Source organism: Podarcis liolepis (genome assembly GCF_965112155.1).
Source record: "Podarcis liolepis genome assembly, chromosome: 8".
NCBI lineage: Eukaryota > Metazoa > Chordata > Lepidosauria > Squamata > Lacertidae > Podarcis > Podarcis liolepis.
In genome coordinates, this window is record NC_139560.1 from 52,946,034 (window position 1) to 52,973,149 (window position 27,116).

At 39.7% G+C, this 27,116-nt stretch overlaps 1 protein-coding gene across 1 annotated transcript in view; it reads left to right on the forward strand.

Annotated features, from left to right (window-relative positions):
- DOK6 (docking protein 6) overlaps nucleotides 1-27,116 on the forward strand; it is a 173,850-nt gene that overhangs the window by 100,053 nt on the left and 46,681 nt on the right. The window contains exons 4-5 of the mRNA XM_083518798.1: nucleotides 7,481-7,600; nucleotides 16,509-16,698. Coding sequence (XP_083374924.1) covers nucleotides 7,481-7,600; nucleotides 16,509-16,698 — 310 coding nt within the window. The remainder of the gene's footprint in view (nucleotides 1-7,480; nucleotides 7,601-16,508; nucleotides 16,699-27,116) is intronic.

The following is a 27,116-nucleotide window of genomic DNA, read 5'->3' on the forward strand; positions in this document are numbered from 1 at the left end:
TTTGGAAACGCGGAGCAGGCGCTTGCCGGCGAGCAGCCCCCCCCCCGCCCCTTCCCAAGCTAATCCTTTTAAAACCGAAAGCCCCTTAACCCGCTGGCGAGAGGCTTAGCCGGGCCTCGCCCGCCCACCGGCTTCCTCTCAGAGGTTTTTGGGGAGCGCAGGGCGCGGCGAGGCCCGGCGGCGCGTCAGGGTGCGGAGGCTGCCCGTGCCGGCCAGGCGTCGGTGGCGGCGTCGGCGCTGCTGCAGCGGCTGCTCCTCCTGCAAGCAGTGAGTGGAGCGCAGCCGCAGCGGCGGCGGGGGGGCGCGCGCGCTAGGGCGCAAGGCTTGCGGTGGCTGCGGGGAGCCCGGCGGAGGAAGGAACTTGTCCCTTCCCTCTGGACTCGCGCCCCCCCAGATGTTGCGCCCGGTGCGGCTGGCACCCTTGGCACCCCCCACGCTACGCCACTGCTCCATCCTAATTACAATCAGCTAAGGAAGCTTGCCCCCTTCTAGTTTAAGGCCCTGAGACCACTATACTGCTCTGTAGCACTAAATTGTTCTTTGAAATCCCTTGGTGTAAACTGAGATTGTAGCGTTTTACTGATTAATCAGTCGGTCAATAGTCAGGCAGAAAAATTATATTATTTTTTAGTGTAAAAGCTGAATATGGAAAGCACCATTTTAAACAGGCACACACACACACATATTCTAAGAATTTTCTATCTGGCCATTTAACATGGTTGGTCGTCATTGGGCTTCTTTTGTTCTCCCCCCCCCCCTTTTGGCACAGTAGGTGTTTTTTTGAGGGGAGCCCTAAAAATGTACTTTTGCAAACCTTGGTTTGCAATGCAGATATCTCCCTCTTGTTTTGCAGTTATCTGGTTTTTGCTACAGAACTATTGGCAAGCAGCACCTGAGTTTGATATTAGAGGGAGCAATTGTGTTGCATGCCACTATTAAATATAGCGGTCATTTTAGCAGACTTTCAGCCAGTCAGAGATGCAGCATTTCAGAAAATTCATAAAGTGATTAATCTATTTACAGCTGCATGTACTGCAAATACAACATAAATTGCCAAATGCAAGTGAGACCAAACAGTGACAGAAAACAGAAAATGAAAAATAGACCTGGTATTTCAGGTTAGGTGCAGTAAATTACCATGTTATTCATTGAAATCTCTCCAGGCCCAGCTGCTCATATATCATCTGTCAATAGCCTAAATTCCATATATAAATTTATGTCATTTTTGTGTGCTGTCTCTAAATGTGCATTATTCTCAGAGGATGCTTGGAGTTGCACAAGTCATGTGACTCTGCAATATGGCTCATACTTTCACAAATCCCCCTAAAGAGCTAACCTACATTCCAAGGAAATGAATAGAGTACCCAGTTCCACCACTGGTGAAATATTAATTTGCAGGCAAATTTTTATCCCAGCATTATGACTTTAAACCAGTGGGGCTAAACAAGAATTCATGGTTTGTGGATGACTGACATACGCAGTAGAGGCTATTCCACTAGGGCTATTAGGGCACAGCCCTCCCAATGAGAAAGTCAAGCAATTTTTAAGTACCTCCCCCTCCCAAAAAAAAAAAAATCAAAGCCACATACTCTTTCCTGCCCCACACTCATTTTATAATTTCACGAACTTACAGAAGCTTGTGGAGGCTTTCTTTCACAGGAATAGATCCACCATTTTATGACCGTAGCTTCTACAGGTGCGCCTGTCACTGGAAGTGAGCCCAATACACCATCCCAGCACACCTGCTGGGGACTGTCCTGTGAGTTGACCAGTGTAGAAGGACCCAGTGTGGTGCATGTCATGGGGCTGGAGACTCACTGGTAACCTGAGATGGGTGGTGCCAGGCCCGGCCCACTAGGACTGGGAACTACTGCACCTTCTCAAGGCCCCTTGTGTGGGCCTCCCCCATGTTTATATCCTACCCATTGCCATTTCCACACAAGACGTGGCAAAAGCTATGTGCAAAGTGCCTAACAGTCATGTGCTATCCACCAAGAAAAGGCAAAAACCCCTCTATCAATGGTCAATGGTTGCTGAGAGGAAAATTCCTTTCCAGCTCTGAAAACCAGTGGCCACTTAATGCCTTAGAGGAAGACTTTAAAACCAAGGGAGGGCTGGGAAATCTGGTCCATGTACAGTGGTACCTTGGTTTACAAACTTAATCCGTTCTGGAAGTCCGTTCTTAGACCAAAGTGTTCTTAAATCAAGGCATGCTTTCCCATAGCAGCGGGGGACTCAATTTACAAATGGAACACACGCAACAGGAAGCAAAACATGTTCTTATTCCAAGGCAAAGTTTACAAACCAAAACACCTATTTCTGGGTTTGCAGCATTTTTAATCCAAGTTGTTCATAAACTAAGCTGTTCTTAAACCAAGGTACCACTGAAGTGTGTGAGAGAAATCAATAGCGGAGCTGACCAGTGCTGTTAAAGGATCTGACATTCCACCCCCTCCCAAGAGCTCACCAGGCCCTATGAAAGGAGTATTTCAGTCAGTAGACTGACTGAAGGGATAGGCCAGTCAGTAAAGCATGTGACTCTTAATCTCAGGTTCGTGAGTTCGAGCCCACTTTGGGCAAAAGATTCCTGCATTTCAGGGGGTTGGACTAGATGATCCTAATGGTCCCTTCCAATGCTACAGTTCTATGATCTATGAAATGAGAATGCCTGTGAAATCTGAAGTGGGAGAATTGGGGGACACTGGCTATTGTGGCATCGGTGCTGCCCCAAGGACTGGCACCTGCTCTTAATTCTTTGCTGGGGCACTCTTTCTATTTGGGATCTTCACACGGCGACACAACTCTACATGTTTGAGTTGATTGCAGTTCATGGCCCACTTTGAAAGCCACATATTTGGTTAAGTGAGTGCAATATAAATACTGCAGTAAATAAGTTGTTTCAGAAAAAGAGGCATTCATGATTTAGGACTATCTTGTCCAAAGAGTGTTAATTTATTTATTTATCTCATAGGATTTATACACCTCTTGATTGTAAAAACAAAAAAAAACCTGAAAGTGGTTTACAAAATACAAAACTGTAAAATCAAGAAAAATTGCAACCCTACTTTAAGACATACCAAAGTTAAAACACTATAACAGATTAGAATTGCATCAGCTTTTGAAGCATCTGGGTAGGCTTGTCTAAACAGTAATGTTTAAAGCAGGTGCTTGAAAAGAGTACAGTGAAAGCACCTGCTTGATTTCACTAACGTGTAGGCACTGCCACACTGAATGATCAAATTCTTACAACAGCGGAATCGGTGATTGTAATAGATGGTTGATTATCATTCAGAGATTTCTATCCTGGTCTTCTAATGCATTCACATTAATCAGAATGGCTTACTACAATCACAATGCCATAATCCAGAATAAAACAAAAAAATACAGATCAACGATATAAAAGCAGCCACAGTAGACACAAAAACAGGCTATAAAAAGCTGGGTTTTCCCCCCATAGAAGCTCATCTGTGCAGCACAACAAAAGCATATCAGAATTTGGAAGAAGTCAAACAAAGCTCCTGATCATAAGGATCTGGCAGGCTGGCAAGGGAGGAGATGGCCTCTAAGGAGCGGATTAGGCTCTGTGTGAAAATAATTATCCCAGTACCTTATTCATAATATTTTAATGTTATGAATATGAAGCTATCGATTATTTAAAAAGGAAACAAAAATGTTATCATATGTTCAGTAAATAGGAGGAAAGAACACATAACCTTTGCTACAATCGAATTGAAATTTTATGGCAAATTTAGTGCTTCTTCAATAATGAAAGAAAACCCAGAAGCAAATCTTCCTGTATAAATATATACATGGATGAATGGAAAATTGAATCAATTTTTGCAATTATGAAAAGCACAAAAACACATGTTCTGTTTACCTAATGAAGTTTTAGACTATTTCATAAGAATGAATGTATTTTTTGTGCTAATCAACATTTTTAATATCTTCTACAGTATTGTTTAGATATTATTCAGTATTAACCAATATTATTCACAGACACAGCAATCAGTGCAAAAAATTAATAAAGCGAAGTTGTTTCATACCACCGGCTAAATTATTAAAAATGCTCCTTCCTCCAGTTGTAACTTAGAATTGTTGGCTGTCATTTCATTGTTCTAAATCTAAAGAGAAACAATTTTCTCCCTTGCTTACTGCAGTTTAATCCAGGCAACAAAGCTTCTTATCTATGAAGGATACAGTACGTAATCTGAACTACGTCAAACTCCAGTGGCATCTGTTACCTCTTTTAAAAATGAAAAAGCTTGCTGAGCTGGCGACTTTGATTTTATAGCAACAGGCAAAGCAAAGGACAAGCAGCCTCGCTCCAAGTCCAGTATAAATGGCTAATTGTCTTGGATAATATTGCAGTAGTAAAGAACAAACAAGCAGTCCCTTCCACTGAGTTACTGGAGTTTGAACACAAAGTCTTATTTTTTTCAGGGTATCATATCTTACATACTTCTATGAGAGCAAATTATGTGCCTTTTTTAAGGGGAGCAATTGGAGAAGAAATGCCCCAGATGGGAACAGGGGTGTAGCTAGCTGCTCTGGCACCCAGAATGGTGGGGGCAGGGCAATCCGCATATGGGGCCCCCATGGTAAGTGCCGCCCCTGCAGTGTGCCATTTTGTCACCCCCTCAGAGATGACACCTGGGGCGGACCGCCCCTTTCTATGCCCCTGGATGGGAATCACAGATGGAGGGGCTTCATCAACACTGATAATGAATATTTATAGATAGAGATTTCCCATTAAACAACGTTTGCTTTATTTTTGTAAGCTGCTTAGAGGGTCCAGTTACAGTCATTTTGTTAAATAAACAATAAAATAAAATAGCTGTCCATTGTTGACAACTCTCCACCTCCACCCAAGAAACACAATCCCACTTACTTGTCTTATGTAACGTCAAAATTCACAGGGCAAATTCCGCTATAGGGAGGCAATATACTTTTGCCATGAATTAGCTAGATTAAACATACCTTAAAAACACAATATGCAGTTGGTAGCTAGTGCATCACCAATTACATTAATGTTTCAAAAGTTGAATCAACTACTCTCACGCCTCACCCCTGCTTTAATTCTTCCTGCCTTGGCTTGATGGAATTAAGTGGCCAGGCCAAATAGATTGTCTAAAAGAGATAATTGCAAATCAACTTTGGGATCAGTTGCTTCTGTTTGACTGATCCTGCTTGGGTTCTTGGCCAGCACCTGATCTTTCAGACTGTATGTTTAGTTTCAGAGTGGTTGAATACAATGAACTGAGGCCTGTACAGCAGACTGTATCCAGTCTGGGTCTGAGACACAGCAGAACAGAAACTGAGATGGGGGCTGCCTGGGGTTGATCTTACTGAATAGGCTTGATATTCCATTGATCCTGCCTTGTTTTATAGATACGCCATATGTTGATTGTTTTTGATACCATCCTTTTCTCTGTCTAGTTCATACTTGTGTACTTTAAATCTTGATCCAGTCCCTCCTGTCAAAAGAGATTAGTAGATTTTGGCATTCCACGGGATGAGAAGATACTCACTGATAGCTTGTTTTCCCAGATGAGGGTGTATTCTTTATCCCCATCAGAAATGTCTTAATCAGGTCAGATAACAACAGCTGTCTGGACATCCTCTCAAGAGACAAAAGCTTCTGCTCAAAATTCTGTCTGCATCAAGAAAGGAATGGTTGTTTGGTGCTCGCAAAGGTTACAAATTTATTGTGAGGGGGGGGGTAGTTTTCAAAATTTAGGTCCAAGCCACATTTGATTAACTTCTGTCACCTAGAAGCAATTATCGTAATCGGTCTCAGCTCCTTTTGCTAGACTTCAGGATGCACAATTTTTTTCTGTTTCTAAAAGTATTTCTCTACCACCCTCTTGCAAAACATCAGGTACAACAACAAATTTTTTTAGCGATACAAAGCATCTATGAAACATGTAGTCAGAGAGACTATATATAACTATAAAAGATTCTATATTCTTTTGGAAGCCAGAGACTGGTCAAGGTCCAGAATGACCTACCACTACCAACTCAGTATGTGAGGACACGTGGCAGCCTTCCTCATATACCTCTAGAACAAGGATGGACAGACAACCTTTGGCACTCCAGATGTTGTTGAACTCACATCAGCCCCAGCCAACATGTCCAATGACCAGGGATTATGGAAGTTGGAATCTGACATCATGGAGGGCCACAGGTTCCCTGTCCCTGCAGTATCCCATTGTGAGGGTGGAAGCTTTTGCTTTTAAACAGTAAATAAATAGTAAAGAGTACTTAATGTAATTGTTTATAAGGAAACAGTTGAAGACAAGGTCAAAACCAAGTGATTTACTTTAATAATCAGGACCAGGGGATTATTGCATCTATATACTATATTGATTGGACATAAGCACCATGGCTTTAAAATAGAAAAAAGAGAGGAAAATCAGCTGTAAGCAAGTAAGCAGGTCAGAAAGTTGGTTATGGGCCAAATGGCAGCTCTTGCATTCACATATACATATCATAGTCTAAGCAAGATGCTTTAGATGACTAGTGGCAAAAAGCACATCCGTTTAATAACACTATAATATAACAAATGAAGTATGATTTAATATACATATAGGTATAGATATAGATAGAGACAGAGATATAGAGATATATAGGCACCTCCCTACTACCAGGCTCCCACATGGGAGTGGGGAGCAGCCCATTTACATGAAGTGGGGAGCAGCCCATTTAATACAGAGGGCGCATGGGATGGAGAGAGAAACCCTGGAAATCATTTAGGGCCACTGCCCAGCCTTTCCTGAACCTGTCTGCCTGGCTGCGGGGAGCCAGTGTGCATGGTGGCAGCTGGCCATGGAGGGCAAGGGGTTATAAGGGCACACAGAAGAACTGGTGCTATGACCTAGCATACAATGCCAGCTTAACTTAACACTGGCTTCCCATACATGGGATTGCTCCCTTGAGCCATTTTTGGGATTTTCAGCATTAAGGAAACCTCCCACGCTTCTCATCAAAACAAACCATCAAACCTTAGAGTTTAGTACTATCCTTCTCTCTTCTTCTCCCATTACCTGTTATGTCACCCATGCAGCAAACAGATTGTACATGTCACGGTGGCAATTAATAATATCCTGTGAAGGCTCCATACTTCCACTGCAAAAGTCATCTGGGCTAACAAAAATGGATAATGTGAATTCATCTTCACAGACCAAAAAATGATGTGCCTTAATGTCCCAAGTGATCAGGTTTCCAGTACAGTGAGCAGACTGCAATTAATTTCCACTCACTATTAATCAATTTAAAATGCATTTGATATTTTTAACAAAAGCTATCATAAATCAAGATTAGTGTGTGTGTTTGTTTACTTTCTTTAAACTGGAAGTTGTTCCATTACTACCCCGTAAATCAAGTGCTACTGTCATTATGTACCTTCTTTTAAATTAAATCAAATACTGCAGACGCTTCATGGTAACTCCTGGTAGTTTATTTGTTGTTCTTTTTCTTTCAGAGCTTGAGGCAGAAGAATGGTGCAAACATCTTTGTATAGAATGTCTAGGAACCAGGCTTAATGATATAAGCCTTGGTGAACCTGATCTACTTGCTGCTGGAGTACAGAGAGAACAAAATGGTAGGTGTTTAGGTCATCTGGTCTCATTTATCTAGGCTACTCTAAACATTCTTGCCTCAACTTGTAGTAATTCATTTGTGGTACCTCGGCTTGGTTCTTTTATCTCTGACAAAATCTTGGTATGATGTTCAAAGCCCAAATAATTTTTTTTTAAAAACACCCAGTAAATTCTGTGCCTATTTGTTGCACATGAAAATTGCACTGCAGTATAGGATTTGTAGTATTTATGACTGACATAAAAGGTGATGTGGGATGTCATTAGCTTACAGCTTACACTAAAAAAAATTTTTAGAAGATTATTAGCATTATTTAAATTTGTATACCGCCCTTTATCCAAGGATCACAGGGCAGTTCACAACATAAAAATACAAGATGAGAAAACAAAATACATAATAAAAAATGAAAACAAACCAATAACCTCCCCTCCCACAAACACAAACCATCTTCAGAGGCAGCCCCACATATAATGCATAGACAACAGAAGTTAGGCTATCCCTATCCATATAGGAGTGCAGCTGGAACACCAGCTGAAGTTCATGGAAGGCACCAGAGAGGCTATGTGAGCTTCAAGTGACAGCAAAGGATCCAAGAGTGCTTCCAAGTGATGTACCCACTCTTTCAAAGGGAGTGTAGCCAACCCCCAACTCAGAAAGTCATCCAGGATACCATGGTTATTGGTATCAAAAGCTGCTGAGAGGTCAAGAAGAATTAAAAGGGGCATATTTCATCAGTCTCACTCCTGGCAGAAATCAGCATACAGGTTAGCCAAAGCAGTTTCTGTGCCAAAACTGCACCTAAACCCTGATTGAAAAGGATCTAGGAAATCAGTTTCATTCAAGAGTGCCTGGATCTGGTCCATGACCACCCGTTCAAGAACCTTACCCAAGAAGGGAACATTGGCAACTAGCTGGTAATTACTTAGATTTTCCAAATCCAGGGAAGGCTTCTTAAGGAGTGGTCTTACCACTGTTTCTGTCAAGCAGGCAGGGACCACCATATCTCACAAGGAGGCATATTCTGAATAGATACCACCAAAATAGTCGATGGTCATTATCTAGTGTTAAAAAGAAAACCCTTCCTGGATTAATGCGCAGGAGATACCATGTATTTCAGAAATGCTAGCAGAATTTTCACAATAATGTTTGAGGTGTAGTCGCTGGAACTGAAGTACTGGGCCTGAACTTTGCTCTTTGCAAACTATGGAAAGTAAGTGTGTCCCAGAAGGGATCTCCATGAGCTATGACTATCACAGTAGCAGGTAAGCACTGATGGAGCTGCTGGTCACATAAGTGGTCTGAACTGAACGGAAAGCCAGGATTGATGCTTCAGTGCACCATTTTACTACATTGACAGTTGACTACTAGTAGAAATGAACACAATTAGCATGCTTATTGTCCTGTGGTAAATAAATGGGATGAAACAAACATGATTAGGCCAGCAGACACAAGGTCTCTGTGCAAGGCACACCCATAAGGAACCAAAGAGGTATGATTAGTGGCATCATTTAAAATGTAAGGAGTGAGTGAAATTGATGTTTCAGTAATATTCTGTGATGAATCATTAGGTACATTCCTTCAGACATTGCAATTTTGATAAATATCCCCCAGCGTAGAAATTTACATTTAAATTAACAGAGCTAAATCTGTCACCCTAACTCTAGAAAGCAAATCAGACATTGTGCTTGTATGTAGCAAGAGGACATGATGTAAACTGTTCATTAATAAATTCATTAGCTATGGGGAGAAATAGCATCTCTATAATAGGAATATAAATTTGGGTGAATCAACTTCAATATATTCACCTGTACAAGTCCTATTTAAATGGATGGTAGCTTGTGCAGAAATTTCCAATGAATTACATGTCCTTTGTTTGTTGTGAAACCCATAAAGAAGAGATTGTTCTTAACATTGAATTCCACCCTGTATTTTTTTCAGGGTTGTAAATATTCTGGTTGTAAATTGTTTTAACTGGTATTAATATTTCATTTTTATATTGTTGCCGTATGGTGAAGGGCAGGAAAGAAATCTGATAAATAACAACAGCAACAGCCACTCTGTTTAATTAATTTAATTTAGACAGGTGTTCATGTGGCACAAACCTTCACAGTTGTTGGAAAATGAAACTAATGGAGTAGTTGAAATGTGATGAGCGCAACTTGGGAAGAGGTGGCAAATAATATAAAGCCAGGACCTAAGCTGGACCTTGAATTATGCCTTTCATTGTTCTTACACAAATATTTTGGCCTCACTCTAAGAACATAGCCACAACATTTCCTTCTGTATCTCTATTAACAGCACTGTGTCGTTGTCCCCCCCCCCCACACACACACACACCGATTGTGTTTGTTTTCTTCCACTTCTGTTCATCTGCCTTTTCATTCTATTTGCACATCAAAGATCTGTAATGCAGCAGCTAATGGATGGTTAGCTGTGCTTTGTATCCAGCTTTCCATCTGGGATGATTTATGCAAAATGATATGATTAGAATCTGAAATCCTTTTGGTTTACAGTTGTTTTGCTTTATTGAGGTGAAATGGTATACACGGGTATGGGATTTAAAGAATGAGTTTGTGTTTTTCTTTTATTATTTAAATGATGATTGCCAAGTTTTCTGCATAATTGAAGTGCTTCATTTAGGCTTTGCATTGTTCATTCATTATGGCCTATGCCATGGTTTAGGTGGTCATCTGAGCTGGGCTACAGTCTCTACAGAACAGTTCCATGTGTACACTTAAAAGCATATTTGAGATACAGTGGTGCCCCGCAAGACAAATGCCTCGCAAGACAGAAAACCCGCTAGACGAAAGGGTTTTCCGTTTTGGAGGTGCTTCGCAAAACAAATTTCCTATGGGCTTGCTTCGCAAGACGACAATGCCTTGCGAGTTCCTGCGGGTTTTTTCCCTTCCCCCCCTTTTTCTAAGGCGCTAAGCCGCTTATCAGCTGATCCGATCAGCAGATAAGCCACTAAACGCCGCTAATAGCGCTCATCCGCTAATCTGTCAATGGGCTTGCTTCGCAAGACAAAAAAACCGCTAGACGAAGAGAATCACAGAACGGATTCTTTTCGTCTTGCGAGGCACCACTGTACACTATTTTTGCTTTTTATTTATAAAAATATTTCTAAACTGCCTTGTTAAAAGATGTCATGATGATGTGCAATAAACATCATAAAATTATAAAATTATAAAACATAGAACAAATGACCAACACAGAATCAAGTTAATTGTCTGAAAAAGCTTGGGGGGGGGGAATTCCGGTCCAGGATGAAATATCAAAATTGTAAGTGTTTAAATAGGAACAGTGTTCTAAAGTACTGCTGCCATTGCACTAAAGGCCTTAGTTTGTGCAGAAACTAAACACTGGGACAATCAGGCCTTCTCTAGATAATCTCAGTGATAGGACTGGTATGTTAGGGACAAATGGTCCTTAGAGTAACCTGCAATTAGCTGCAATTTCTAAACCACCCTAAAGGGTAGTCCCACATAGAGAGAACTGCAATGGTCCAAACTAGCAGATGCCAAGGCATGCACCCCTGTGGCCAAACTATCCCTGTCCAGGAATGAGCATAGCTGTTGTACCAGCCGAAGCTGTAAGAAATCACTCTTAGCAACTGGGGACACTTCTGCCTCCAGTAATAGTGATGGCTCTAAGAATAGTCCGAAGCTGCAGTGCAGCCCTGTCAAGAAAAGGCATCCTACTAATTTTCCAAACTTGGGAATGACTAACCCACGGGTTTCTGTCCTACTAGGATTGAGCTTCAGTTTCACTACATCTGACTAGATCTGCTAACCAGCCATTATTTAACTTGCCTTGCAAGTAATATAATGTTCCAGCATGTAAACAGGTATCAGAGAAGTAAACACCAGTAACCTTCAGAATGGTCCTTACAAGAATGGTTTGAGATGGAGCTGTTATTTTCCATCCATGAGCTGTCAGGTGTATTTTATTTATTTATTGTTTAGGTTGTATCTCTGATCAATCATATTTGGCCTGTTTATCTTCCTGGGTTCTTCCCAAGAAGCCAGTATTTGTTTATCTATTTAGCTGCGCGATTATATATCTGAATTGGTTTATAGAGAACATTCTACTCCAAAGCAATTGCTAAACAGTCCAAACCAAACAGAGGATCTCATTATCTGTCTCCTTCTCCCTCTGTCTGTACCAGGGTGATTTCATTTTTCTAAACAAATTCTGTCTCAACAACTTTATTCTAAATTTGTGTCACTCCCTTTCTGCAACTGAAAACACATTTGTTAGCAAGATCCAATAATGTTTTGTGTATATATGTCCATTAGCTTTGCTGAAAAACCCAGGGAATGGAACAATTTTCTGTAGAATCTTTTCAGTGCCTTGCATCATTTATGGATGATTACTTTCTGTTAACTTTTTAGCCACTTGGCTCTATTCCTGTAGTGTACCAATGCATAACTTTTTGTCTCAAGTCCTGAGTAATCGCTGTTGCTTCTGTTTCTTTGCCTTGCAGCTGATGTTCAATTTAATCATGAACATTTCTTCTTAATCCATGACACCTCACCTTAGACACTGACCTCCAATGCAGAGCAGACAAATGTCTCTTGACATTTTGAGTATATCATGTTGCCTGAATGCCCTTTTCCAATAACATGCTCGAATAATTAAAGGAAGCTATGGGTTTTCTTCCTTTCTGTTGAACTTTTAGGTTTTGACTGTATTTTTTGCCCCACACCCAGAATGAAGACTTGATACACGGATTGGTTAAAGGTTATATTTATTGAAATATAACAAGGAAGACTTGTGCCAATACAAACAGAAGTGTAAGCTGGTATAACCTATGCTAGCAGGCAGAAAATCTCATGCTTGCTGATAAGCACCAAACCGTCTCAGAGCAACTCCATCACCCAAACTGAAGGGAGGCAAAAAACATACTCCCATAAAGGGAAACCATATGTGGATTGATTGACAGGTGCCAGCCACCCCCGCTGCTCAGCATTCAGAAGGTGGCACCTATGAGGCTGCAAGACCACCATACCAAGCTGCCCCCCCAAAGCCATTCAACAGTGGTGGTCCTTAGTGGAGTGCCCCCCACTCAACACTGTAAATCTGGTTACAGATGGAAGACCTGAATAATCAGTAAACAAATATGCTGAAAACTGTGAAAATCAGAAATACCATATAAAATCAGAGTATTCTGCAGTGGAGACATGGCCTTTCATACCTGGGATTTAGTTTTAAAGTACTTGTTGCAAGACTGACACCCATTAGTGTGATTAATGAGAAATATAGCCTCAGAGAAGAGGATGGATAGCCGTGACATTGAGTGAATCAGCTTAGGAGGTATCACTGGGACAAAAATTAAATGGACTGAGACAGAAAATAACATTGAGACTAACAAATTTACTTATAGCCATATGGGAGCTTTAATCTTTGACATATACATAAGAATTCTTTGGCCACATAAATTTCTCAAAAAAACCTTTCTCAGTTTTTCTCTGGTTTATTTCAGGCTTGTTTTTCTATCACCTGTCAAAAATTGCATATCATTTTAGAGTGATATGCAGTGAGTTGCAACTCCTTTGTAATCCCTAGCACTGGTTTTGCTGATTCTTTACAAGATTAGATCCTACATTGAGTTTTAAATTATTAAAATCTCACTTTTTTAGGATAATCCTGTTAAATGCTAGGTCATATATGACTTCAGTATCCAGAGATCAAGACACAAGCTAATGCTTAGTGGTTTGCATGTGGGAGCCAGAGGTAATATATGTGCGACGATTACAGAAAAGACTAGTATTAGATGAACTGAAATCAGTAATGGAGGTCCATCTAAAGACACAAGTGTTGTCAAGGCTAAGACAGTTGTTGGTGGAAGAGTCCATCTGGAAGAAAATGACAGTGGTGAGTGATGGACAGCTATGCAAAGTTGCTGTGATGCTGGATCACAGCACTACTAGACCAAGCCTGTAACCAAGATTGAGAAACAGAATCCATGTGGGTCTTCCAGCAATGAAGTCATTTGTTTAAACCCTACATTCTTAGCAAAATATGCCTCTGCATTCTGAAGCACTAACACCACATCACCCAAGAGCAGCAAGCTTTACAAGCTCGAAGTGTGATGCTTGTTTTTTAATCGAGTCAAATACAGTAGCAGTGCTATTATCTTTGGAACAGATTTCCAAAATTGTGAATTGGGTGGCAACAAAATTCTGCTGCTGTGTTCTTTCTCCCACTCTCAGCCTTTTGAGGCCTAGATCCATTTACTATGATAGCAAGAGGAAGCCCACAACCTAAAAAGGGACTGAATCCTTCTTCCTTCAGTTGTGGCAATGACAGTGCTCACTAGAAGCAGAAATATATACTGCTGCTGCATTTGATAACCGTAGTAGTAGTGCATTAGTACTTGTTTGTTCTCAGTGTACAGGAATCATATTGAACTGATATAGTCTTAAATAAAAGTCTTGTTCTAACTCAGTTTTTTGAAATATTTTTTGGGGTAGAATACATCAACACATTGCCTTAAAATGTCATCATTCTAAAAGAAAATATTAGATAATCCAAAATTTTCCAATTTCAGGGAGGAGGGGGAAGCTTTGGAAAAAATAGGGAAATATTTTTTCTGATTTTTATTTAATGTTTTAGCTTCCCCTCTCCTCCCAGCCCTAGGCCTTCACATATCCACTCCCAAAATCTCTATATTTCCATATTCTTGGGCTTATGCTGGTCCACATGTGCATAGAGTAAGTAATATGTTAACTGAAAATTAAAGAATACCTGATAAACATGGCTTCTAAGACCATCACTTACTGTTACATCTGAAAATGAGCTGTCACAGACAGTGCATCTGAGTTATGTGATGTGACAATATCTCCCAAAGTGGAAGTATTGGGAGGCAACTGGTAAAATCACAGAAGTGGAAAGAATGTGATCTTCCACACCCCATCTATGAAGATTACTTAGATGTGATGTGGAAAACCTGTGGATCAAGGTTTCGGTAGTGGGGGGGGGATGGAATAGCCAATAGTAAGGAGACAATTTGGGTTGTGACAAAAGCATAGGGGAGGGTTTAACTCTACATGGTATTCTTAATTAACCACTTTCCTCCAAAGCTTCTATTGGTATCTAAATGAAGGCATACAGGTACCTGACCAAAAAGAAAAATTAGTTCCACTGTGCAGTTTCATCTTACATGTTTTCAGATTTTCTTTTTTAAAAAATAATAATAATTAGATTTTCCAGAATTATAACAAAAACCACAAAGCAGAATGACACACAAAAACAGAAACAAAAAAAGAAAAATACATCAATGAACGAAAGAAGAAAAAAGGAACAATAAACAAATAAACAATAACAACAAACTTAATTCTTTACAAATCCAACCTTTTAAACATCTTGGTTGACTTCCTCTAGTCCCTTCCTTCTGAGTTTCCTTGTAGTTAAAAGTAACAGCTTTCCAATATCATTATTAAACTAAAACAATTTCCAATTATAGTCCATCTTATTCACTTTTCTTAATATTCTAAATCACATTTATTTAATTATAACTTAGTTTAATCCTAGGCCTATTTGTTTCTTTCAAGTAATTCCTAATTTTTTATATTACAATATTTATTCAAATAGTCCTTAAATTTCCTCCAGTCCTCTTGAAACTCCTCTTCTTTCTGGTCTCGGATTCTTCCAGAGGTCAGCTAGCTCCGAAAAGTCCATCATCTTCATCTGCCAATCTTCCACTGTTGGTAGTTCTTGTGGTTTCCAATTTTTAGCAAGTAATATTTTGGCGGCCATTGTGGCATACAAAAATAATTTAACATCTTTCTTGGGCTTTCCAAACCTGTTATTCCAAGAAGAAAGGCCCCTGTTTTTTTAACAAATGTATATTTCAACATTTTTTTCAGTTCATTATAAATCTTCTCCCAGAAGTCTTTCACCTTGGGACAAGTCCACCACATATGGAAAAAAGTACCTTCTTTTTCTTTACATTTCCAACAAAGGTTATCACTATTGTGATAAATCTTTGCTAGTTTTACAGGGGTCAAGTACCATCTATACATCATCTTCATAATATTTTCCTTTAACATTGTACATGCAGTGAACTTAACCCCTTTCTTCCATAGCCTCTCCCAATCCTCCATCATTATATTATGTCCTTCTCTTGCCCAATCAATCACATCTCTTGCCCAATCAATCATAACTGATTTAACTTGTTCATCCTTTGTATGCCACTCCAACAACAAATTATAAATTTTAGACATATTCTTAACTTTAGTATCTAACAACTCCGTTTCCAATTTGTTTTTTTCTGTTGCAAAACCATTTCTCTTATCCAACTTATATAATTCATTAATTTGATAATATTGCAACCAATTCCCTTTATCTTTAATTTGTTCAAACGGTTTTAATTTAAAACCTTCCTGATCCTCTAACAGCAAATCTGAGTACCTCAACCATTTGTTTTCCATATTTAACTTTTTTGGGGCCTGTGCTTCCATTGGCGACATCCATTTTGGTGTTTTTCTTACTAAGAGATCTTTATATCTAGTCCATGTTTTCAGATTTTCTAATGAAATATGTTGATGCTTTGTTTGGTTTTTTCCCTTTGGAATAAAAAGGTCCATCACAGTAAAGAAGCTCTTTCAAAATAGCTTGCTAATTGAAATTATTAATGCAATAAGAAGAAGCTAATGATATCATTTTATGAAGGTCACTGACAACAGACAGTGTTTAACTGTTACATTATGCCATTGAGCATCTGTTACTAATGATAAAGAGGTCTCAGCTGTGCTTCCAGATGTACTATGAGCTGTCTTCTGAGAGAGTTGCATTGATGTATTTAAATGGGTTTATTATGTACATGCTTGTCACTAGACTGAAAGGGAATTATCATCATAATGCAACTTAGCTCACTATTTTCACCATGATTTTCCACTCCTTTCCAGAGCGCTTCAATGTTTACCTAATGCCTACACCAAATTTAGATATCTACGGAGAATGTACAATGCAGATTACACATGAAAACATCTATCTCTGGGATATACACAATGCTAAGGTGAAGCTGGTGATGTGGCCTCTCAGTTCTCTGAGAAGATATGGGCGGGACTCAACATGGTTCACTTTTGAATCTGGAAGGTAAGAGACAATTATGGAAATATAGTAAGTAGATTGACTCATATGGAATAATGTTTTATTATTGCCATGATGGGACATGAAGCATCAGTGGACACTTTTAAGAGAAGTTGTTATTTTTCTGTCTGGAATTTGATTTTTTTTTTATTTCTTTTAATGAAAGAAGTTCTAAAGAAGTTCCAAACTTTCTTTGACTTTTCACATCAAGTATACATACCTGACAACTGAGCACCAGACTTCATGCACTTGATGAAGCAGAATTTAGTCCATGAAAGCTGTCCATGAAAGCTGTTTCCTGCTTGGCAGGGGGTTGGACTCGATGGCCCTTGTGGTCTATTCCAACTCTATGATTCTATGAAAGCTTGTCTTGCATCTAGTAAAAATGGGAGTGTGTCATCATGTAGGCCCTACTGGAGGATTTGTAGTGCCTCTTCACAATCCTGGATTTGCATTAAATCAGGGAGGGGAGGGGAATCAAACTGAAGGCAGGCTGCACAACTGCAGTGGCCATGGCATGGAAGCCCATCCCTCCTCCACCACCACCCTTGCTTTACTCAAACTTCTGTTATTGTTTAAAACAGCTACTTCTCCCCCTTTCATTGACCTTTCCTTTTCACTGTTCTTAAACTTCTCCCTCTTCCTTTCCTGCTGCCTCTTTTCAAAGAGATAAGGAGTCCAGAGCCCTAAAAATTCCATAGTGCCCTCACAGAATGTATTTCACTCCTTGTACCATATGTTATCTCCACCATGAAGCTCCAGATTCCCTGTTTCTATTTAGAACATATATTTCATTAGGAAGCAAATGCCCATTTATTTACAGCATCCGTCAGCTGAACTTCACCTTCTCTAACTGAACAGCCTGAACTTGCCATTAAGATTCTTTTCATCTTAAAGATACAGTAGCATATATGATCATGGGATATGTGTGCAAAGGGGGACTGCAGAGGGAGAGAGAGGAGGGGACATGGAAATTGTAGATGTCTGTGTCCAGGGGAGAGTTGAGAAAAGGAAGGAGGAAAAAGAAAATAAAGGTGAAAATGCAGGTAAAGGTAAAGGGACCCCTGACAGTTAAATCCAGTCACGAACAACTCTGGGGTTGCGGCGCTCATCTCGCTTTACAGGCCGAGGGAGCCGGTGTTTGCCCACTCCGCAGACAGTTTTTCCAGGTCATGTGGCCAGCATGACCAAGCTGCTTCTGCCGCAACAGAACACTGACACCAGAGCAGTGCACGGAAATGCCATTTACCTTCCCGCCGGAGCGGAACCTATTTATCTACTTGCACTTTTTGGGGTGCTTTCGAACTGCTAGGTTGGTAGGAGCTGGGACAAAGCAACGGGAGCTCACCCCATCGCGGGGACTCGGACTGCTGACCTTTTGATTGTCAAGCCCAAGTCTCAGTGATTTAGACCACAGCACCACCATGCGGGGGAAGGTGCAAAAAAAGGAGAAAGTAGGAGGCATGGGAATGGGAGTGAAAGTGGGGGTGTGAAAAGAGCTGCAGAAAATGAGGCGATGGTGGCTTAATCACTGGGTGGAATGTGAAAAGAGTGCTTTGTAGTTGCAACGTATGGGGAATAAGAAGCAGGAGGTTGCCATAATAAATTTGTTATAAAGTTGCAATAGGACCGCTTGTTGTTTTTGCTGCAACACAGCTACCCTCTGGGAGTTCTGACACTTAAATACAGCAAATACAGAAAACTCCATTAGTCTGTGTGCTTTCCAACTTAGCAAAAGGTAGTGTACTTTCCATAATAAAATGGGATGAAGCATAAGACATTTCAGGTTGATGAATAAGCAAACATGCTTAAGTTGGCAGCAGACATAAATTCTACATGTTGTAGTTGTGGTTTTGAACACACATTATCTATGCTGACAATGCAGCAAATGTGTGTCAGTTATCCATATTTAGGTGAAGAGGGAAGAGCTGCATGCTTGTTTTGAGCCTAGAAGGTGTGATGCCAAATGGTAAAAACCCCTTTCAGGCATTTAAACCATTTATAATAAACTTTTGAGGAATGCAGCATGTTGATGGCAGATTTGACCATCACCACAGATGCATTAATTAGAATGTCTGTGGACAACCCACGTGTCCAGCTGTGGAGTATTATTTGCAAAGGAGCTGCAAACCCTTTTGCATCTGCATACGTAGGCCCTCTACAGACATTATAATTAACATGCTTAGGTCAGGGTCAGAATATTCAGCCCACATTTTAAATGCCTAAAATGAGCTTTTTCAGAGCATAACTGCTCAAGAGCAGGAATCAGTTCTGTTATTTGGTCTTCCCACTGAGTGTGTCTAATGGTTTCATTACCAAGAAGGGAAGGGAAGGATGATAAAAACCTAAAAATAGGCACAAGAATATAAATTGCAGTTCCCAAGCCATGAACTTTTTCGTATCACAATTGGTGTGCCTGAAGTCAGTGTGCTTTAGCTCATAAAGATTCAGCTAAAACTTTTGTGAATGATAGAATCTGGGAAACTGGACTGTTAACATGAGCCAAAAATATTAGAGCAACCAGTAGCATAAGTAAGGGTTATCATGCTCAAGTTGAGGAATACCTACTTAAGTTTTCAAAAAGATAAAAAAAATCTTACAACAATTTGTCATAGACTTTTATCTTTCCAATTTGTTACTTTTGTTCAGGAATTGCTTGTTCAGGAATTTATTGCTTTGTTCTGGAATTTATCGCATGGTAGCAGCTGTTTCAGACATTCCTGGTGTCAACAGAACTTGTTGGTGACCTTGGGGCAGTCACTCTCTCTCAGCCTAACCTACCTCACAGGGCTATACTGAGGATTAATGGGGATAAGAAGAACCATGTACATAACTTTGAGCTCCGTTCAGTAAAAGGTGGCATATAGAAGTAATAAATAAATAAGAATTGACTTTATCACCCATCTCTAGCAATATCTAATATGTGTCATGCTCAGAACAGACCTATAAAAAGGAATGGAGATGACTTTTTGAGATTCCTGCATTATACCTTCCAACTCTACAATTCTGTCGTTCTATAAACTAGCAGCAGCTTCATGTGGCATTGCCACATAAACTGTGGGCCTTTGTATACGTCCATGCAGAGTATGTAACCAGATGCTGGTGATGAGCTTTCAGTCTTGTAGCTGTCCATGGTGCTGATAAAAGGAATCTACCAAAAGATGAAAACTCTAGTGTCAGATTTAGCTTGGCCCTGATTATGGTGTGTGGGTGTGTGGGTGTGTGTGGCTATTGTAAGTTTCTTGCTGTGGATTGCCAACTATGGTAAACTGTATAAAGTAATAGTTTTAGGTAGTGCAGACAGATAAGCAAAGATTAGAATAACCCTTCTGTTTTACCATTAAAGCAAAATGTGGCATTAGCTCAAGGGATAACATTTAGGAGTAATACACAATCCTTCTTAAGCTCCAGAATCAATGTGTGAAAAGAGGCAGAGGAGACATATGTGAGCATGGGGACTTTTTTAGTCTTCAGATGGGACCTCCTTATATGTATCTAAATGTAGTAGGTTTTGTGAAACTGTTGGTTGTTGGCATCCAGGATAAATGAGGGTTGAAATAATGAGCCTGTCTTGCTCAGCATTAGGCTTTGGAGAGAAAGACTGAATTAACATCTTTATTTTGAAGTTTGTTGAGTGTAATTTGCTTTACATTCAAGGTCTCTTTGCTATATTAAAAACAAATGTTTCCTAGATCCGATTGAGATTGTTTATTTTCATTTGTTGCCATATTGGCTTAGGTCATTTCCTTGAATCACCTTGGTATAGAAAACAATGTTTGCTCATACACTTCGCTTGCAATGTAAAATAAATTGCAATACTGTAGAGAGAAATGCAGGGAGGATCAAGCTTTGGAGCCGGGAGTTGGATTGGTAAACTTGCAATAATTTAACTGTATGGTTTTAAAGTAACAGTAAATGGCAAGAAGTAAAATTTCAAAGTCTTATTTAACAGCACTGTATCAATTGTTGCTATGAATGTTTGTCAGGTAAACTCTTGAATATGGGGCTTTGATTCAACATTTGCAGTCATGATGTTGACGCACCTTGTTTTGATGACACGCATGCCCAAACATTTTCTGTTCCATTTCATGACAGGGAAGCTTGATATTATTTCATTTCAGTGGTTCAGAGCTTGGTTTGGAGGTAGTGATACTGCTTTCAGGTGGTGGTAAATGTGTGGTGTTATATGTATATCCATATGGGATAATTTGTGCATAGTTCTTCAGTTAACATCAGTCCTAGTATTTCCCTTCCTCTGTCCCCTGCAGAATACCCCATATGGTTGGCATCTGCTAGGTGGAAAAACTAGAGGAATGAGCAGACAGTGCTGGCTGACATCCTTAACTGGCCCTCAGGGACCTAAAGACCTAGACTGCAAAACCAGGGTTGTGAGACTGCTAGGGCCCTGCTGTGATCAGCTGCTTTGGGAATTAGAGCCATGGCTAAAGGCAGGGCAGGTTGAATGGTAAGTTTATGCATGACATAAAAGGATTGAGAGACTCTCCGTGGGCATCCATCTTCTGCTGTGTGCAGTCAGTATCTTGAGGTTGCCACTCTTGAAAGTCAGACAGCTGCTGATATCTGATAGCACAGTTGGCATAATATATAGGGAAGTTTTTAAACGATTGCTATTTCCATTTACCCTAGGCAGCACATCCACAGAAGACTAATGATATATCTAGATAAGTAGTTGTACTCCTCACTGTTATCATGTTCTGATGGTTAGAAATGTTAAAAATAAATATAAATAGATAAATTGGTTTCTTTTGCCTTGTAAAGAAAAAGGAGTGGAAAGGAGTACAACATATATAATCCAGCAAAAAAAGAAACTGGAACAGATGAAAAATATAAGTAATGGGAAAAGATAATCACAACTTTTTCCCCAAGGTGGACCAAGAACTAAAGATGTCATTTCAGTACCATAAACATTTAATGCAGTATGTTCACTTTTAAACTTGCTGTGTTATCATATTTACCACATTTCCTCCTACAATCCAACAGAGAAAATTTAGCGTTCAAGTTAAGCTAAATTCTGCCCTAGCATATGGCCATGCTCTGGTCTGTAGGGCCACAGGTTACAACCAGGTCACAAACAGATTGCAACTTGTGATAACTGATCTGAAGCCAAGTAATTATGCCTGGGCAGGAGAGTGAGGATGAAAGGACAAGCCAGGAGGTAGGACCAAATAACTACCAAAGGATACAGGAACATGCCAAAGCTCAGGAAAAATGTGTTACTTTGGCTTAGTGGATTCACTGTCTGGCATGAATGGGTGGTGTCAGCCTAGACCCTCTTAAATTTCCTGTTTGGGTCTGAGGCCCTTATAAAACGAATGCTCACTGTCACTTCCCTTTCTGTGTGGAAATGGAGTCATATGAGCTTTGTTTTGTGCATAAATTCAAGTTCAATGTGTTGCTATTAGTATCTTAACAACTTGAGACTATTTTACCTATGAAATCACCTTACCTCGCATGTTCCCACTCAACCACTTCGATCAGTGGAATTGTGCCACATAATACAGGTGCCACATAATACACGTTCTGCATTTGTAAGAACCTGATCGTTTAGTGTGGCAGATATCAAGCAGGCACCTTCACTCTAATCTTTTCAGTGCCTGCTAAAGACATTATTGTTTAAACAAGCCTGCCTAGATGCTTAGAAAGATGATGCTTAGAAAATTGATCTGATTTTTAACCTGTTTGGTATTTTAACTTTTTGTATTGTAATTTTTTCTTGATAATTCTATTGTTTTATCTTTTTTGTAAACTGCTTTGAGGGTTTGTTTGTTTGTTTTTTTACAATCAAGCAGTGTATAAATTTTATGAAATGAAATAAATTAAATTCACCCAAGAAGCAAATCTCATCACTTGTTCTGGCTTGATATCTGGTGTAGGTGAAATCCCTGTTTTTTGCTTCCTTACATGTTGAACTTTTGAGGTACCCTACAATGTGGTAGACATGGAACTGTTTGCCTGGTGTTATCATATGTATGAATAATAATTTTAACAATACCCCACCCATCTGGCTGGGTTTCCCCAGCCACTCTGGGCAGCTTATGGCAAATCTAAAAACATAATAAAAACATCACTATGGTTCTTAACCATCCTAGGATGGTTTTATTTCCTATTTGCAGTTGTAACATTGGAGGTAGTTAAGTATTTTATTTATTATCATGAGATTCTCTTCATTTTTGAAGGAATGTAATTGTCATATTTGTGGTGAGAAGGATAAGAAGGTAACAAGGATAACTTTTTTTCTTGTCCAAATAATACAATATTTTAAGACTAATATAAACTTAATAAATGATTGCTCTAACATAGGAAAGAAGCTCAGATTTTGGAATATGCCATTATGACTCCTGAATTTGTGCGTGTGTACTGTTATTTTGCCTTTGTTAAGCAGAAGCACTAAAGCCAGGCAAGGTGTGCTAAATAATATGTATAATTCATTCCATTGCACTGGGTTTTATAATTCTCGAGGATTAATTATCTGACAACATGTTAGTTTGCTCCACTGCTTCCATCTTTGGAAAAGGTGGGTGCATCATTAAAACTGTATAGATAATTAGCTTCACCAGCCTGCTTTTGTTTGTGTGTTTATATTATTATTCAGTGCAGCATGTAATATAGATAAGTTTAATATGGTTTCTTAATGAATACCTGATGGTTGGAGGGGGAAGCACTCCTCAGTCTATGTTCATGTTTTATTGCAAAGGTTTTGTGTTTTTAAGGTAAACTTCCTGTTTTGAAGTTGGTGGGCTCTCTGAATACTTAATTTGTTCATAAGCATGCTGTATCTACCTCCACAGTCAATACTATTCCTATTGGGGGAATAGTACAAATAGCACAATACTCCCTGCAGAGTTGTGCACCACATCTGAGCTGAGAGATCTTTCAACACTTCCATAACTTCAGAGACCTTTGAAATAATTCAGAGGCTTCCTGGGGTGTCTCTCTCCACAGTGCTAGAAAGACTGAAGGGAGGCTGGTCAGCACAGAAGTGACACATGGCTCTGATCTGTTTTGACCTAAGCTGAACTTTGTTCCTGACCAAGCCTGTAGTGTAGTGTTGTGTAGCCCAAGCAGAGCACCAGTGAATTTGAAGGCACTTCTAAGGTGGCTGTCTAGTGATCTCCTCAGTAATTACAGTGCTGAGGGGAGGGAAATCTCTTGTGGCTCTTTTCCAGATAGAACTGTGAAGGCTGAGGACCAGCTGGCCATTGAGTTTTGAAGTTCACACTGTGCTGCCGGACAGATCAGTAGTATGCAAGTGCCATTTCTGAGCTGGCCAGGTTATGGGAGGGCAGGGGGCATCATGTGGTATATGACATGCTGTTTTAGAAGAAGTAAGTGCAAAATATAGAGCGATATTAGCCACAAGTATGACATGTATCCATCATGCAAACAAATATACCCATACAAAGATTAGCTCCTATGTCCGCATCTTAATATTGTACTTCACATCCTCTCCTTACTGTATTGGTATCCTCCTTATTGGTTTCTTTTCCATCTGCAGTTGATATTTCTGAGAGGGATTCAAGAAACCTGCCAAGTTGGCATAGTTTTCAGCTTATCCAAAGGGGGGTTTAAAGGTTAGCATCTGCCCTCTAAAAACCAGATTGGGAAATGTCAGTTCAAATTGGCTAACATCTGTCTCATGAAAACTTTCTTAGTATAACTTTAGGTTATGTAGCTAACCCTTCAAAATAAATCTATAGAATAAGCCCATAACTATTAAAATAACAACAGTAGATAAAACCATTATTAAAACATGGGGCCATAAAATGTTATTTTATATAATAAGTATATTTTAAAATTTCTGTTTTGCATGGATAGAGGAGGAGTGATGTGAAGATGAAACTACCAGACGTGGAATGCCTTACCCCAGTGAAAAGGAAAACTCTTTTTACACATTGCTTTATGTATAATATCCTGTAAAGTGCACCAGGTGACCCATGTGTACCAGCAGGTTGTTGTTGTGAAATGCCCCTTTGAACATTCCTCATTCAGGATGGAAAGCATTTGTGTCACTGCCCAGCTTTGTGAAAAACACCCAAGCCATGCTTGTGTTTGGAGTGGGAGGGTTGGTCTACTGTTACTATGAACTTACAAAGAAAGACTGTAGAAATTGGATTTTATCCCTGAGAGCAGCATTATATTTTTCTGGAACACTAACAACAGAAAGTAAGCAAGACAGAAGAATGTTCCTATTGAGTAACAGATAAATAAATAAGCCCACAACATATATAACCAGGAGTACTCAAGATTAGGAATGGTTGCTCCAGACAAGTACAATTGAACTTTTCTGAGTTTTTCCTGACTCTTCATCACTTAAAAAGGGGGTTATATTGTTAGTTCCATAAACCCTAAGAATCATACGGTAGTTTTGAACAAATAGAATAGCTGTGAAACCAGCTTCCAATGGTCCTCCCACCTCTTTAACTATTGCCTCTGTCAACTTCAGCCCGATGAACTTCAAAGCAAGAGGAATTCATATACTGAAGTCCACAAACTAATGATTATGAGCAACACATCGAGTCACAAAAGCAGGACCAATATTTACTAGTGAGTTCACTCCTGAATCCAAGATACATGTTTTTAATCTTTCTTGGAAATTTCAAATGTGTATCACATGGACAGAACCCTCCTGTGAAGTAGTAGAACTTTTGGACCTTGTCAAGTACTTCTTGAGTTTAATGGATTGGAGGCAGCTGAGAATGACTATATCACACCTTTTAGAACAGACCAGACACTGAACTGCTTAGATCTGTGTGTTCTCTTCATTGCCCTTTACTTACTCCATGTTCTTCCTGTTGTTAATCTTTGTTCTGTGTCATCGCTGATTTACAGGTCTTCTCTACTTTTTCTATGACCTTTTTTCCACCTATAGGGCTTGTCTGCTGTCAAGATATGCTGCTTTGATTAATTGCATTTCCTGCTCAACTTTGGTTGGCTTCACTCTCATCTTTACTTGTTAACCTTTGCAAGCTTTTATTGTGAACTTTTATGTGCTTTAACCTTTTCTTTATTGACTATCTCACCCTACCAGCACAGCCTCAGTGCTCTTTGCTGTTTGGTTTTTTTGTTGTTGTTGTTTTGTTTTTTGAAAATTATTTTCCTTGTATAGCTCCTGGCTTTTTTCCTATCATTGTAGCCGTATAGCACTGGTATAATTGTATTTCCACAACAGTGTAAGTGGGAAAATTCCAACTGGAACTTTTTTATTTTGGGTGCTCGATGACATAATGGGACTTGGAAAATTCTTTCACATGCCAATGGAGAACATGCAGGCAAATGGACTGGGGCCACAAAGCTTCCCTCTGCTAAATCTATGGTAACCTGAGTTTTTGTGGCAACTTAAATCTTACCCAAACTATGAGTAATTAGAGTTTTTCCAGTTTAAGCATGGTTAGCATGAACAGAGGAAGGGATAGGCAGTGTACATGGGCAAATGTTGGATGCGTATATGAGTTGACTAAGATAAGGTATGATTGTCCAAACACAGTTGCACTTACAGACAGCAATCTTCAAATGCACTTTTCACAGTCACTGTGGCAGCTACCATTTCCTATTCATTCCTTCCTTCCTTGACTCAAGTGAATGAGCCAACTGCATTTTTAAATATATATATATACAGGGGCCAACAATCTGGCACATGTGCCATCCCTGTTCTATAAATATGGTAATATAGGAAGCTGGTCACTCTGAAACTGAGTGGGGTGAATGATCTGGTCTTTGCCCATGGGAGAAGCTGAAATTCAATATGAAAAGCAAGTGAAAGTAGGCTGGAAGTAGAACTTGATCTCCTTTTTTAAAAAATATGCAAACTCTTCCAGGCAAAAGACAGATAATTCTGATGTTTGAAACTGTTATCCTGGACTGCCCACCTGACTCAACAGTTTTACAGCAATCTGTAGCTGATAGCATCATTTTTGTTGGCCAGGGCATAAAATGGTGGATGCCTGAAGAACTAGTTCCAGCATCAGACCGCCAGTGGGAGAGCGAGAACAGACATCAACCCAGACAAATAAAGAGATGAACTCTGACATATGTTTGCCCATACTCTGTGGCCTTTTACAGTGACTCTGCTGCCTCCTTGTAGGGTTATCATCAGCCCCTGCCTAACTGTATCATCTTCCTTGGCCAGGAACATAACAGGAATGCTGCCTTGGGCAGCAGGCACACCTTCAGCAAGGTTGCCACCAAAAAGGAAAGACCACAGGGTGTTGTCTCTTAGAGGGTGACATAAAGACCACAGACTTTATTTTTCTGCCCCTTTTAATTTTTTATCTTTATTTTTGCCACACATGTAAAGCCGAATGTGCACAAGTTAAATGCATGGATTTAAGATTCTCAAAGCAGCTTTAATGTCAAGACTAAATTTTGCCTATGTCATTAGAAATCCATTGGTCTGTTGACAGAGT